This window comes from Octopus bimaculoides, chromosome 24 (assembly GCF_001194135.2).
Source record: "Octopus bimaculoides isolate UCB-OBI-ISO-001 chromosome 24, ASM119413v2, whole genome shotgun sequence".
In the NCBI taxonomy this organism is placed as follows: domain Eukaryota; kingdom Metazoa; phylum Mollusca; class Cephalopoda; order Octopoda; family Octopodidae; genus Octopus; species Octopus bimaculoides.
In genome coordinates, this window is record NC_069004.1 from 15590552 (window position 1) to 15605269 (window position 14718).

At 35.6% G+C, this 14718-nt stretch overlaps 1 protein-coding gene across 1 annotated transcript in view; it reads right to left on the minus strand.

Moving 5' to 3' along the window:
* Positions 1-22: 22 nt before the first annotated feature.
* The window catches only part of LOC106881542 (26S proteasome non-ATPase regulatory subunit 13), a 15975-nt gene continuing 1279 nt past the window's right edge, over positions 23-14718 (minus strand). The window contains exons 2-12 of the mRNA XM_014931967.2: positions 13670-13748; positions 11979-12013; positions 11206-11261; positions 10055-10098; positions 8297-8383; positions 7506-7677; positions 6772-6851; positions 5134-5259; positions 4105-4167; positions 3110-3190; positions 23-1531 (exon numbers count right to left, since the gene is read on the minus strand). Coding sequence (XP_014787453.1) covers positions 1373-1531; positions 3110-3190; positions 4105-4167; positions 5134-5259; positions 6772-6851; positions 7506-7677; positions 8297-8383; positions 10055-10098; positions 11206-11261; positions 11979-12013; positions 13670-13748 — 982 coding nt within the window. The 3' untranslated portion in view covers positions 23-1372. The remainder of the gene's footprint in view (positions 1532-3109; positions 3191-4104; positions 4168-5133; positions 5260-6771; positions 6852-7505; positions 7678-8296; positions 8384-10054; positions 10099-11205; positions 11262-11978; positions 12014-13669; positions 13749-14718) is intronic.

The window sequence follows — 14718 nt, forward strand, 5'->3', positions numbered from 1 at the left end:
AAATTAGCAGCTAATTCAATTCACAACAGAAGTATCTCTACATCATCATCATTGTCGTCGTTTAACGTCCGCTTTCCATGCTAGCATGGGTTGGACGATTTGATTGAGGACTGGTGAAACCAGATGGCTACACCAGGCTCCAATCTGATTTGGCAGAGTTTCTACAGCTGGATGCCCTTCCTAACGCCAACCACTCAGAGAGTGTAGTGGGTGCTTTTACGTGTCACCCGCACGAAGGCCAGTCAGGCAGTACTGGCAACGGCCACGCTCAAAATGGTGTATTTTATGTGCCACCCGCACAAGAGCCAGTCCAGGGGCACTGGCAACGATCTCACTCGAAAATCCTAAAAGAAGCAAAGTCTCTCATCAACAATGATTAATTAATTATATGAACATGGGACATAATTAGCAGGAAGTTGGCAAATCGAAAGAATCAGCCCAACCATAGGATACATTGTAGTGACTGAATTTACTCCAGGTTGTCACAGGCAGCTGCAGAGGCAACAACCATCAGTAACCACCAAAATTCTGATAAAAACATACTGGATTTTGAGTTAGAATTTCTGTCTCTGCACAATTAGTAGATAATGGTTAACCCGATGCTGGATTCAACTGTCCTATGTTAGTCTCTGTTAACTCATCTATGCTGGGAACGGTTCAGGTTTGGCTGCCAATGACCTGACAAAAGATTGTGAAGTTAAGGTTTTGAGCTATCGATCAAATAATTCAAGAGTTTTGAAAATAGGTGTTGTGATGTGTACTAAGCAAAGATCCAGCAGAACCGAGACAAATGAAGAGAGTAGAAAATCATACTAAGTCTTCATTGTCTCATATCATTTGTGATTGACTAAATAGTTAATAGTAATGTACTAGGATGTGAAGGTGCATGGCTCAGTGGTTAGAGCATCAGGCTTACAATCATGAGGTTGTGAGTTTGATTCCTGGACAGGGCTGTGTGTTGTTCTTGAGCAAGACACTTTATTTCATGTTGATTCAGTTCACTCAGCTGTAGAAATGAGTTGCGACATCACTGATGCCAAGCTCTATTGGCCTTCTTGGATAACATCAGTGGCATGGAAAGAGGAAACTGGTATGCATGGACAACTGCTGAGCTTCCACAAATAACCTTGCCTGGACTTGTGCCTCAGAGGTGAACTTCTTAGGTGCAATCCCATGGACAACTGCTGAGCTTCCACAAATAACCTCGCCTGGACTTGTGCCTCAGAGGTGAACTTCTTAGGTGCAATCCCATGGCCATTCTTGACCAAAGTGAGTATTTACCCTTTTATTTAAGATCATTTCATTTACTTACAACTTTGCAGAACTACAATACCTGGGGTTCAATTAAACAGTAAAACTAAATAAATAAGATTTAAAGAGAAATAAAAATATCTCTTAGGAGGCTGATATTTACCTGAGTCAAATCCAACACCCTTGGTTGCACCCAGGTCATGTAAACTTTTTCATCCACTTGATCTATATGCCCACAAACTAACCCCAAACTCAGGGCCTTCATCACAAGAGGTTCAACCTAAAATGATAGAAGAAATTACATAATCTGTTTCAACATTTTAATGAAGGCAAACAAAAGAATCCAGCTCAAGTATTAACCACCCACTCCCTCGACAACCAGATTCACTTCCATTTTTTAAAGAAGGCTTTAACTCTTTAGCATTCAGATTATTATGTCAAATATATATTTATTCATGTTGTTGTTAATTCATCATGCATTATCTTGTAGCTTCAAGATTTTGTTGGTGTGATTGTTTTATTCTTAGAATTACATTATAGAGTAGGTGTGAAAAGTTGGATGTTGCTAGTTTGAATGCTAAAGGGTTAAATCTGAACATTAAAATGTAGAATACTGGATGCCAGGTAGGAAAAGATCTGTTGAAAATATGATAAAGGCACAGCATATAAAAACTACCGATAGACATATACAAAAACTACATATGTAAAAGTAGACAAGCTTCTTTGGCATCTTCTAAGTCATACATAAATCTAAAATTTATTTTGGATTTTAGTGAAAGTATAGTAACTCAAGGAGAACTGCTGACAACAGTTCTCACTCCATCCAAAAGACAGATTATATTAAACATGTGTAACAAGTATGATGTCACATAAGATAATTTGAATATGTGGAGAGAGAGAAAGAGAGAGAGATATGTGAAATGTGAGACAATGATTGTTGTTGTGACAGTGGAAGGTCACAGAGAGACCAAAACAGACAGGAAGAAGTGGTGAGATCAGATCTCAGGGAAGGGTTAATGCAGCACAGAGGTTAACAGTGATTTACTATACTGCACACTTATTCAACCAATAACAGCATCGAAAAAGAAATGATAACAATAATGAAGATGATGAGGATTGACTTACACAAAATGTTGGATTAGAAATATAATAATATAGGCTTTTCATGATTCTATCATCATCCTTTAATGTCCATTTTCCATGATGACATGAGTGGGACAGTTTGACCAGAGATGGCAAGCAGAAGAGCAGCACCAAGTTCCAGTCTGATTTGGCTTGATGTCATTCCCAATGGCAAGCACTTTTACAGAGTGTGCTGGATGCTTTTAATGTGGCACCAGCACAAATGCATTCCTGTGATACTGGCATGATTGCTTTTTACATGGCACCAGCACAGTGGTGCATCGGCTGGGTCTATAATAGTGGGAAATAGGAAAGAGGTAAATTCTGAATAGGCAGGACAGATGAATGGATACAGGTAATGTTATGGAGTTTGATCCTACTGTGCAGTATCTTGTGCAAATGTCTTCTATTACAGCCTTATGAGTAAAACAGGGTACAAAGGAACTGAGTGGAAGTCTAGGGACCATTCCCATTCTTGTTGGGTGGACTTTATCCAGTTTGGTTTAAAACCACCACCTGGGCCTTGGAAAAGTTTTGTGGAGTGGAGTCTGTTACAAGCATTCAACCCAAGTGTCCAGTCTGAGGACAACTTACTCCCTTTTTCCCCACTGGCCAAAGGAAGCCCTACAAAGGGTTGATGAGTGCAGCTCCATTTTCTATGGTTGTGTCATTGAAAAGGTTAAAATACAGCAAAAGGAAAATAAAGGTAGGTGAGACAAAGAAGAAACAGCCATACTTCATATAAAGGTATATCAGCTTCTCTGGCAATGTCAGCAAAAGAGAGTTGACGACTAGTTGCTGGTCTGCTGAAAGTCATCTGTAAAAGTCAAGAAATTAGTTAATTATTTGTGATTATGAACAGTCACAACAAGGGCTTCTAAATAGTTTTTGCAAACAGAACAATATGTGTAGGTAACTTATGCATAATCCTTCTCTTACAAACTAGGACTTATTAACCCTGTAAGTTGGCTGAAATAAAGAGTTTAAATGCCTTGTCTGATGATACATATTAGTCTCTGCAACAACAGCAACTTGAAAAGCAGGAAATCTTGTTGTGTTACTTATATTAAATTTATCATTCTTAATGGCCCTGGGGTATAATAGAAGATGCTTGTCCAACTATCTTGTTAATTTACCTTTCCAACCTTGGAAGGCTCCTTCAACATTAATTGACTGTTGTGAGACTAAATTTATATTGTATAAATAATGTGTGTGTGTGAGTGAGAGAGAGAGAGAGAGAGAGGATGCAAAATAAATTTCAGCTATGAGATACAAAAACAAATGAAGCTGCATCTGCAACAATTTATGCAGGACCAGTGAACCCAGATAACTAACATGGCTAAAAATATTCTTCGGAAGAAAATATTTTTAAAAAACCCCCCAAAAAACTCTAAATGAATTTTGCAAAATAATTAACTAGAAATACTGTAATGATATAAAACACTTGATGTATTTTGTTAATTTCTTTGTGCTACATATCAAGTTGGTTTAATAAGAAAATACATTTATTTTCAGCAGATAATTTTTTCATCAGTTTACAAAAAGATTAAAAGGATTGCAAAGAACTTTTCTTCACAGAAATAAACAGACAACATTATCCAAATTCAGAGAAAAGTTAGGAAAACCCCAAAATGTTACAATGAAGATCATCTAAACGTTATGATTGTACAAGTATCATCATGGACATAGAAGAGAATTTTGAAATAAAGAACTGACAGAAATGATAGTTACCTCCATGAGACAAAGCAGACGGATCTTTTGTTTAAGAGCAACTTCTTCCGCCACAAGTTCTGGCTGAAAAAATCAAGTAAGTTAATATAGAACATTTGGTGAAATATGAAGATGCTAGACAAGGTAGCAAATATTGATTTAAAATCTTGGCACAAGGCCAGCAAGTTCAAAGGAAGGGACTAGTCAATTACATTAACTCCAGTACTCAACTGGAACTTATTTTATCAACCCCCAAAGGGATGATAGGCAAAGTTGACCGTGTCAGAATTTGAACTCAGAACGTAAAGACAGATGGAATGCTGCTAAGCATTTTGCCCTGCATGCTAACAGTTCTGCCAGTTTGTTGCCTTACAAAGACACCAATTTTAAAAGAAAAGAAAGGCATTTCTAAACAAAGAAAGCTACACTTCAAAGTGAAACCATCCAGCCATAGAAATCAGGCTGGGGTCTGGTGCAGCCTCTCAGCTTACTAGCCCTGGTCAAACCGTCCGACTCATGCCAGTATGGACAACGGTTGTTAAATGATGATGATGATGATGATATTAAAAAAGAATCTGAATCTTAATAAACAGAAAAAATCTAACTATTCTCAAATATATCAGCCTTGTTTTTTTTCCCTAGCATAAAAATGGTGTGCTGAGATTGACCTGGTCATCTTAGAGGGGTTAAAATCCATTAGGTAGACTTCTATAACCCTTATAACATACAAACTGACCATATCAGGCCCAAATATTCCACATGTTTTATGTTCAAACTGGCCCAGCTACTGTTCCTCACGTCTACCCTACAATATCATTCTAAAAACAAACCATCACATCACTGAAATTGCATAGCTACAGGATAATAAATGATCGAATTCAAAACAGTGTGAATAAATAAGCATAACATTTGAAAGAGTGATCTGAATGCTAAAGGGTAAATGAGATTCATTCACAAGCTGACTTTCATTATACTTTAGACACTGTTAGGTTTACTGAAAGACAAAGTCATTGAAATGAAGGCATCACATGAAAAGAAAAATCTACTTACCACTGCAGCCCAATGTGTCTTTAGGCTATCAAATTTAGCAAGGTTGCCACTATTAAAAGCGTATAACAGTTGTACTAGCCATTCTCTATTGGTACCAGTGAGGCTGTTTACAATGGGGTGAGCCAACTAGGAGAAAAATAAAAATAAAGAGAATTTTTCATGGATCTAAGGCAGAAGACAAACAGAAAAATATAACTTTGTAATAGTGATCGAAGAGGAGAAGAAAGGAGATTCTGTGACCTTCATAGATTTACCAAAGACATTATCTTCTTTGGGAGAGAAAATGTCTCTAATTTCATTGCAGACTGGGTTGGCTTGAAGTTTGGCTTTATTCAAAATTATTTGCCAAAATGAAATAACAGAGTCTGAGAAAATCTAAAATCATTTCTGTTGCCAGAGGATTCAGAATATCAAGGCTTGTTGCAGTCAAGACACTTCTGATGATGTAGCAGTTGCTGCTGCTACTACTACTACTACTACTACCACCACTGTGAAAACAATTGTTGACTATTACTCAAATTTCCATCAGTTTTTAGGTTCCTTATTATTATTATTATGGCCTAGTAGTTAGGGTGTTGCACTCAAGATTGCAAGATTGTGGTTTCAATACCTAGACTGGGTGGTGCATTGTGTTTTTGAGCAAAACACTTCATTTCAGGTTGCTCTGTCATCACTTCAACACCTGATGTGTGGTACACAATGCACCTATTCAGGCAACGTCGATTTGATGGGAAGAGGGAGCTAATGAGAGGCACATACGTTTGATCAATGTAAACAAATCATTTGTGTAGATCATTTGGCAAAAGCTGAACATTCATACATTGTCTTCAATAGGAGAGTCCATCATCATCATTTAACCTCTGCTTTCCATGCTGGCATGGGTTGGACGGTTTGACTGAGGACATCATTATTATTATTACTGCAAGAAACTGACAGAATCATTAGCCCACTGGGCAAACTGCTTAACAGCTTTTCTTCTGGCTTTACGTTCTGAATTCAAATTCCACCAAGGTCAACTTTGCCTTTCATCCTTTCAGAGTTAATAAATTAAGTACCAGTCAAATACTGGGGTTGATGCAATTGATTAACACCACCTCACACCAAAATTCTGGGTCTTGTGTCGAGGGTAGAAAGTATTATTTTCTCCACTTGAAGATATTTTATTCTTTCTTGTACCTCTCTCTCACTGGCTAACCATGTACCTCCTCTATAGCAAGACATCTGTTTCTGCCCCTCTGTCTCTTTGTCACCCTCTAACCTTCCATCCCCTGACACACTCATAATTCCTTGTTTTGCAAGTTACTTGGTAGCTCTGCCAGTACTGGTGCCATGTAGAAAGCATCCAGTCCAAACTGTAAAGTGGTTGGCATTTCTAAGGGCATCTAGCTGTAAAAATCATGCCAAAATTAACCTTACCTGTGCTAGTGCCACATAAAAATCACTGAGTCCACTTTGCAGAGTGGTTGGCATTAGGAAGGGCATCAAGTTGTAAAAACTCTGCTGAAACAGACACAGTAGCCTAGGGTAGTTTTTCTACCTGGCCAGCTCCTGTCAACTGTCCTACCCAATAATGCAAGGACGATGGATGTTAAGCAATGATGATGATGATGATGAAAGGTAGGGGGAAAATTAACTTACCAATTCTCCAAAATTATAAACACCATCTCCAAGGAGGGCAGAAATACCCAGCTGGTATGCCCTTTGTTGCTTTTCATCAACTGAAATGTGAAATCATTCATAATTAGTCTAAACATGACATCACACACAAATGTGTCAACTTTGGAATAGATTTACCTTGGAATTTTAAGGTTTTTCCATTCCAAGGGTTGATTTTGTATGCATTATAGAACGTTGGAGCAGAATTTGAGATATCAAAAATGAAGAGAACCATTACACAGTTCAAACCTTTTTGAGATTTTTAATTGATCCTTTTGCAAAAAAAAAAAAAGTCTTGTACCTCATCAAAAAATATAATTAATTACTGAAAGTTAAATAATCAAATATAGAAATCCCTGCTGCCAGAAGAATCATAAGTTGAGAAGTGTCAACAGTTAGAATATCTTGAATGATTTTGGACTGGACCAAACTACAGCTGCGCCATGGAAATAACAAAATAAATGAAGGCAATAAGGAACTTCTATATGGATGCTAAACCCGCTAGAAATAGCAGCCAAATATTTCTCAAATCACATCCTAATGTTTTATTAGAGTTACAGTGAACAATGTCCTGGGAGTCATAATTGCAGATGGTATGGTCGTGGTTGGAATGGCCTTTGATCATAGTTCTACATGCTCTATCAGTGTTGACCGGGAGTTAAACAGTAACAACAGAAATAAAATTACTTAAAAATTTCATTAACAAGAATACTAACCAGGAATATCTTCCATGTCAATGCAGCCCAAAAAGCGTAAAGCATCTTTGTAATATGGCGCATGGCTGTGAATCATGTGCAAATAAGAGCTTGATAAGTTATAGAAACGTCCATGGACTGAGGTAACTCCATCTAATCCTTCTAGCAGTTCTCGAGCTTCTTCTATGATTTTCTGAGGAAGAACAAAGAGGACAGCAAGATCAAAACCGAGAATAAAACATCAAAATTTCAGAAATTTAATCCATCCAAAAATAGAATAACAAATAAAAGAAGACATGGGACGAAGTATTAAAGGTTGATCTCAAAACACTGAGCCTTATGAGGGAAATGACAGAGGACTAAGATATGTGGTACACTGTTGTACTCAAGAAGACCTACCTACCACAATAGAATTGAGATCCTGAAAGTAAGGTGCCATGTAAAAGGCATTGGTGTAGGTGCTGGTACCATGTAAAAAGCACTGGTGATGGTCCCATATAAAAGGCACCCAGTAGACTCTGTAAAGTGGTTGGTGTTAGGAAGGGCATCTAGCCATAGAAACCAAGCCAAAACAGACAATGGAACATGGTGCCAGTTCCTGTCAAGCCCTCCAACCCATGTCAACATGAAAAACAGACATTAAATGTTAATGATGATGAAGTTGCTCTAGTTTTTAAAAACATATAGAATTATACATGGTAGAGTGATAACTGAATTCAGACAATAACAGGGAAAATAGTTGCAACGCGAAATTTTAAAATGTGATGTTAAACTATTCAACAAAAAAAAAAAATCTCTTATCATAAACTCACCTTTGTATCTTCAAGTTTATCACTTTTTAATTTTAAAGTGGCAATGGTGGTTAGCACTAAGATTTTTGCTTCTTCATTACTTTTAATCTGAATGAGAAGGAAGGAGTGTAATGTGAAAAATCAGGGTTAACACTAAAATATGCACAGACACACACAGACCTACACATACACTTCTCAGCAACTTGGTTGCAGACATCTCAACATCCTTCGCAAACTAAGAAAGGGTGATGAGCCAGTAACAGACCCTCTGTGTGATCATTAGACCTGTTAGAAATAACAATGAAATCTCTCTCAAAACACACCTTCCCATCTTTACTAAACAACATACTTCTGAGTGAAATAATCTCTCAATGTCATTTAGCAGCTGACTACAAATATTGAGGTGGGTGAGTTTTGTCAGAAAAAAGCTAGAAAGGGAAACAATCTAAAATAATTCAGTAAGTTTTTTTTTTTTTTAAATCCCTTTTTTCCTTATTATGGATGAAAGGTTTGAATACATTCTTGGAGCAGGTGGTTTACAACTGTGAGAGATCCTATATTCTTGCTAGATATATTAAAGAAAAAATACCAGTCGGGTATTAGAAATAACCTTTGACTTCATGGTCTATTATTAATAAGAAACCTAACAATTACTCAGTCACACACAATAGAAACAGTTTGAAAACTTCATTGTCAGATTTAACAAATTTAAAATTTAAAAAGGACATTACTGTTAGAAAATTAAGCCAAATCTTAATTCATATTATAGCATTATAGCTTAAATTCTATTTGAGCTTTAGACTCTTTCTATTTCAACCAATTTCTGATGACATTTCCCTAACCAATGTCTACATATCTATAAGTACTATCTGAGCAAGACATAAAAAGCTAATGGATCTAGTTCAAAACGGGGGCACCAGTATTTTCTTAACGAAACACTTTGAAACTTGGGACACTGGTAGAATGTGTCATATAAAACATCTTTTTCTCTTAGTTTTCTTAACAAAAAAACGTACATTGCAAGTTATTCCATGTTAAAGTTGTTGTATTTCTGTAATTTCAACCAATGACTGACGTCCATTCAGTCGAATATAGTAAGTGCTGACTACGTAAGCAAACGATTCTGGCGGTAATAAAATTATTATTTCCTTGTCAAAAAATGGCTGAAGCATATTGGCAGTAGGGTTAGGGTTAGGGAGTAGCTAATAAACTTTTCATAAAGTTCAGGCAGATGTTAACGAAATAAACACGCGTGAAAGAAAATGAAAAAAAGCAAATGTTGTACACATACAGTTCAGGCAGATGTTAACGAAATTATAAATGGAGATTAAATACGCTTTACACCGCTTAAACTGCCAAAGGAGTAAGTGTAAACAGCTGAATACTTGTCAGTGATTGGTTGAAATTATCGAAAAAAGACAATTTTTTACATGAAATAACTCCGAATACAAAATTTTTTTTCTGTTCTACAACACAAAATAGATAAGTATACAAAGTTTGAAAGTCTTTCGGTACCAAAAACACTACATAAAACATAAATGAAAACTGGTGCCCCCGTTTTGAACTAGATCCAAGCTAATTTCTAAAATTTAGTTGTTGGCTCACACACACTAAAACTGTCTCTCAGTTTCCTTTGTTCATATCCCAAAGATTATTGGAAGCATTAATTATTGAACTTCTGATTTCTCACTTCCAGTGTTTTATTACCATATTACATCATATTTACAAAATAAACATTAGCAAACTCACTCATTAAAAACAACAAAAATAAAAAAATACCTTTTCTTTAATCTTCTCAAGGAATTCAACAGCTTGGTTTGCATCTACAATAAAGAAGAGAGAAGACATTGATAAATGCTAGTTTAACCCTTCAAGTGATTAAGCTTTAAATAATCCTTTCTACTACAGGCATAAGGCCTGAAACTTTAGGGGAGGGGGCTAGTCAATTACATTGACCCCAGTGCATAACTGGTACTTATCAACTCTGAAAGGATGAAAGGCAAAGTTGACCTCAGGGGAATTTTAAGTCAGGACACAAAGATGGACGAAATACTGTTAAGCATTTTTCCCCGGTGTGCTAACGATTCTGCCAGCTCTCCGCCTTATTAACTTTTAAATTTACATCTATGCATACTATGAGACATCAGAGAAGGTATGTTTACAATTGAATGCTTGTCCTACTATTTCACTTTTAACCCTTCAGCATTCAGATATCTCCTGTCAAATGTAGTGCTAATTCATTAATATTGTTTTGAATTAATCATAAATTATCTCATAGCTTTGAAATTTCGATGTTTTTATATATATTTTAGAATGACATTATAAAGTATGTGTAAGAGGCCAAATCCAGCTGGTTTGAACATATAACAGGTAGAATATTTTGACCAGATGTGGGTGGTTTAAATGCTAAAGGGTTAAGGAAATATCTAATCTGATATCTAATTTGAACCAGAACAAACTGAGGTAAACAGAGAAACGGGTTATATTAAGAAAACACAAAACAAGGTATAGAGCAAAGTTTAAGAATCTTCATCCATTACTTTATGTGTTTTTCAATGTTGTCATGGGTTGGATGGATTTCACTTCTTGTTCCAATCTATTATCTGATACACCAACAGAGAAAAAAAGTTAACTCTGTTACTGTTAATGTAATATTTTTCTGTGAATTCAATTCTTTTTTAACTGGTGCCATTTCTATTACAAACCATTTCACAGTATGGATTCCACAATTTAATGTTCTACTTGCCCAAAAATCATAATCTCTTAGCCACTAATTAATATTTGAATGGTTGCTTACAATGTTTGAATTAGAAATACCTATTAAAAAAGGGAAAAAATCATAAAAGATGTTAGAACCTATATCTAAAAGGTATAAAACCTGCATCCTATGTTGGTATGGTTGTTGGAGGAAACAGAAACCATTGACTTACCACTTATCTGTTTTACCACCTGGATTACGAGCTCAACCAAAGCCAGAGAATTGATCCTAGAAAAACAACATTGAACACAGGAATATATCAAATTGTGTCAAAACGTGTGAGAAATACGGGACAAAACAAGAAAATTTGCAGCTAAGATAAACAAGGATGATATATAGGTGAGACAACTATAACAGGAGATAGGTAAAGTGATGGCATGTAAGTGGCAGATGAAGAAGACAGAAACAGAGACACAGAATGGGACAATTGGATAGTGAAGTATGATAAGAGAGACAGTTAAAAACCTATCAGTTACATATGGTGATAGAACTGTATAGAGATAGTATCAAACACTTGATCAAATTTTATGTGTTTGTCCTTCCTCTTGTATATCAGATAATGTTATCTAAAGTCAGTAGAAGGTGATTTGAGGGAGATTTGGCAGCAATTTCTAACAAGGTGGTTGATCAAATAGAACTGCCCTCAATGGCTTACATGCTTAACAATCCTCTCCCCGTCACCAAAAAACTGCCTTATGTCATTGTTCTTTGAATACTGTTAGAGATTTCAATCTCCAAGAAGACATTCATCTTCATCATCACTTAACATCCGTTTTTCATGCTGGCATGGGTTGGACAGTTTGACAGGATCCGGTGAGCTGTGTCCACAGCAACCAGATTTAATAGAACTTTGCTGAAGCCTAATGAAGACATCACAGCATCAGCTGCTTATGAAATAAATAAAAAAATTGACAAAAACAAAAAAAAAAACCCCAAAAAACTCACCTATGCTCAAAATCTGATATAAAGTTTTCATATAACTGCAATAGAAAATCAAATATCATTTATAACACTGAATATTAAACATGTAACATAACTGAGGTGTGGGTGTATATAACAGATATAAGTGAGGTGTGGATATATATGACAGATTTAATTAGTGTGGGTCTATATAACAGAGGTGTGAGTGTGTATAAAAGATATAACTGAGTAGTGGGTGTATATAGATATAACTGAGGTGTGGGGGTATATAAAAGATATAACTGAGGAGTGGGTGTATATAACAGATATAACTGAAGTGTGGGTATATATAACAGATAACTGAGGAGTGGATATTAATTTAATCAGTGTATGTCTATGTAACAGAGGTGTGGGTGTATATAACACCTATATTTTCTGCATTAGTCACAGGTTTACCAATGCCTTGTGGGTGGAAATTGGTAAATGGAAATCATATAGAAACTTGTAATGTATAAGTATGTGCTTAGATTGGGAATAGTTTCTCTTTCAAACATGTCTTAAAGACATATTTGGCTTTGATGTTTGTTTTTATTAATGATTTGACATATCTCTTTAATGGTCCTTTAGGTTTAGTTTTGCAATATGTTCCTAAATCCATTAATGTTTCAAAATTGTTTCAGTTCAATCCTCAAAATGAAATGATGCTGGAATGGAGTGTTTTCAAAAACTTTGTATTGGATCACCAGACGGTAATAAGTAGGTATTGCTTTCTTTTAATTTTTTAGCAACAAATTAAAAAAATTATTCAACTGTTAAAATATAGCAATTCTCATAATAAAGTACATGAAGTAGTTGTCATATATGTACAATTGTTAAGCTTTCCACCAGCTCAACTATGGAACAAAACTGAAGATATAATGAAAATGGTTAACCATAATAACTACAAGATTTAACTGAAATATAGTTCTTAAATTTGATATTAGAAAGAAAAATATATAACAAACATTCCCAGGATCCTCTTATCCAATGTAACATGTGGAAACAGGTCATTCTACAATGATCTTCTTGTGAGGATGGAGTTGAGATAACTTTGGCACATTAATGGAATGTTCTTCCAAAAATTCTTTTAAGAGCAAGAATAGAAATAATTTATTAAACAGACTAGGTGCAGGCATGGCTGTGTGGTAAAAAGCTTGCTTCCCAACCACATGGCTCTGGGTTCAGTCCCACTGCGTGACACCATGGGCAGGTGTCTTCAGCTATAGCTTCAGGCCAACCAAAGAAGTTCATTGTATGTACATGTGTGTGTGAGTGTGCGTGTGCATTTGCTTTGCATCACTGCTTGACGACAGCCTGTGTTGTTGTGTATACATCTCCATAAGTTAGCAGTTCAGCAAAAGAGACTGACAGAATATATATATATATATATATATATATATATAAAATGTAGTGGAGTCAATTCATTTGCTTAAAAATTCTTCAAGGCAGTGCCCCAGCATGGCCAGTCTAATGACTGAAGTAAAAGATAAAAGACAAAATGATCATCTATACCAAGTCCATAACTTGTAGGGGAGTTGATGTAATTTTCCATAATTAGCTTATTTGAGGAGAAATCATTCAATAATATTACTTCCATATGGAAAAGCACATGAAGCCATACAACTTATAATATTTAATCTGTACAACAGGTAGAATCAAAAAGTGTTATATATATTAATACAAATAAAGTTTCTTACTTTGATTAAACCATCTCCAGTGCTAAATATAGGGTCTTTTACAAAGTCCTGCAGCTTCAAAGTGAGTTGATGCCATAATCTGAAAAAAACCCCCATATGTTATTATTTAATATAAACAGACATTTATATATAAATATGTATTGATATAGAAGCATTGAATATCAAATTTATCCTCCTTACATGGTATAATGTCAGTCTTAGAAGAATATGGTTGACTGAACTGGAAACATTTTTTTGTTACTGTAACTTATTGATGACAGAAGGATTAGAGGTAACTGATTCTACCAGGATTCAAACACAAAACAGTGAGACACCGAATTAATCTCTGATGTTATTCCACTTGTCAAGATGTGTTTGAGTGTTATGCTTTCACCAACCTTAACTACTTGCTTTACAGTAGTAACCTACAAGGTAATTAATTACAATACTTCCATTGAAAACATGACTTGTAATAGAGGAAGAGAGGTAACAAGAATTCTCATTTCATATCACCTTCATCCGATAGCAAGTTGTTGTGAGCGTTGTTGGTGGATGTTGTTTGTTAACCAAACAAAACCTATGATTAAAAGCCTTTCAGTCACAATCGCCTCATTATCTACCAAGGCACAATGCACCTTAAGAGGACATTATCCAACGTCTCCTCCTTTTCTCAATGTGTGTGATATGAGGGAAGGTTTGGCTTCTGTTTCTAGTGGGCTGAACCACCACGTAGACATTCCCTTGTAATCTAATTTGAAGATTTTGTGAAAAGAGTGAAAGAGAACCAGTTTACCTACTCTTGCAGACTAGCACACATTTCGAAGTCAAATTTTGCAAGAGAGCTAACAAACTGCCAATATAGACAGCAAATCACAAAGAAACTATATTACACTGATGAATCTTCGAAGAAAAAGTAAAACGTGTTCTTGTACTGGTTTCAATCATTAGACTGTGGTTAGGTTGGGGCACTGACTTCAGTGGATCTTAGCCATCTTATCAATCAATTATTTTTTTTTTCAGCCTGATGTTTATTTTATTTAATGGTTATTTTGTACACCTTTTTTTTGGGG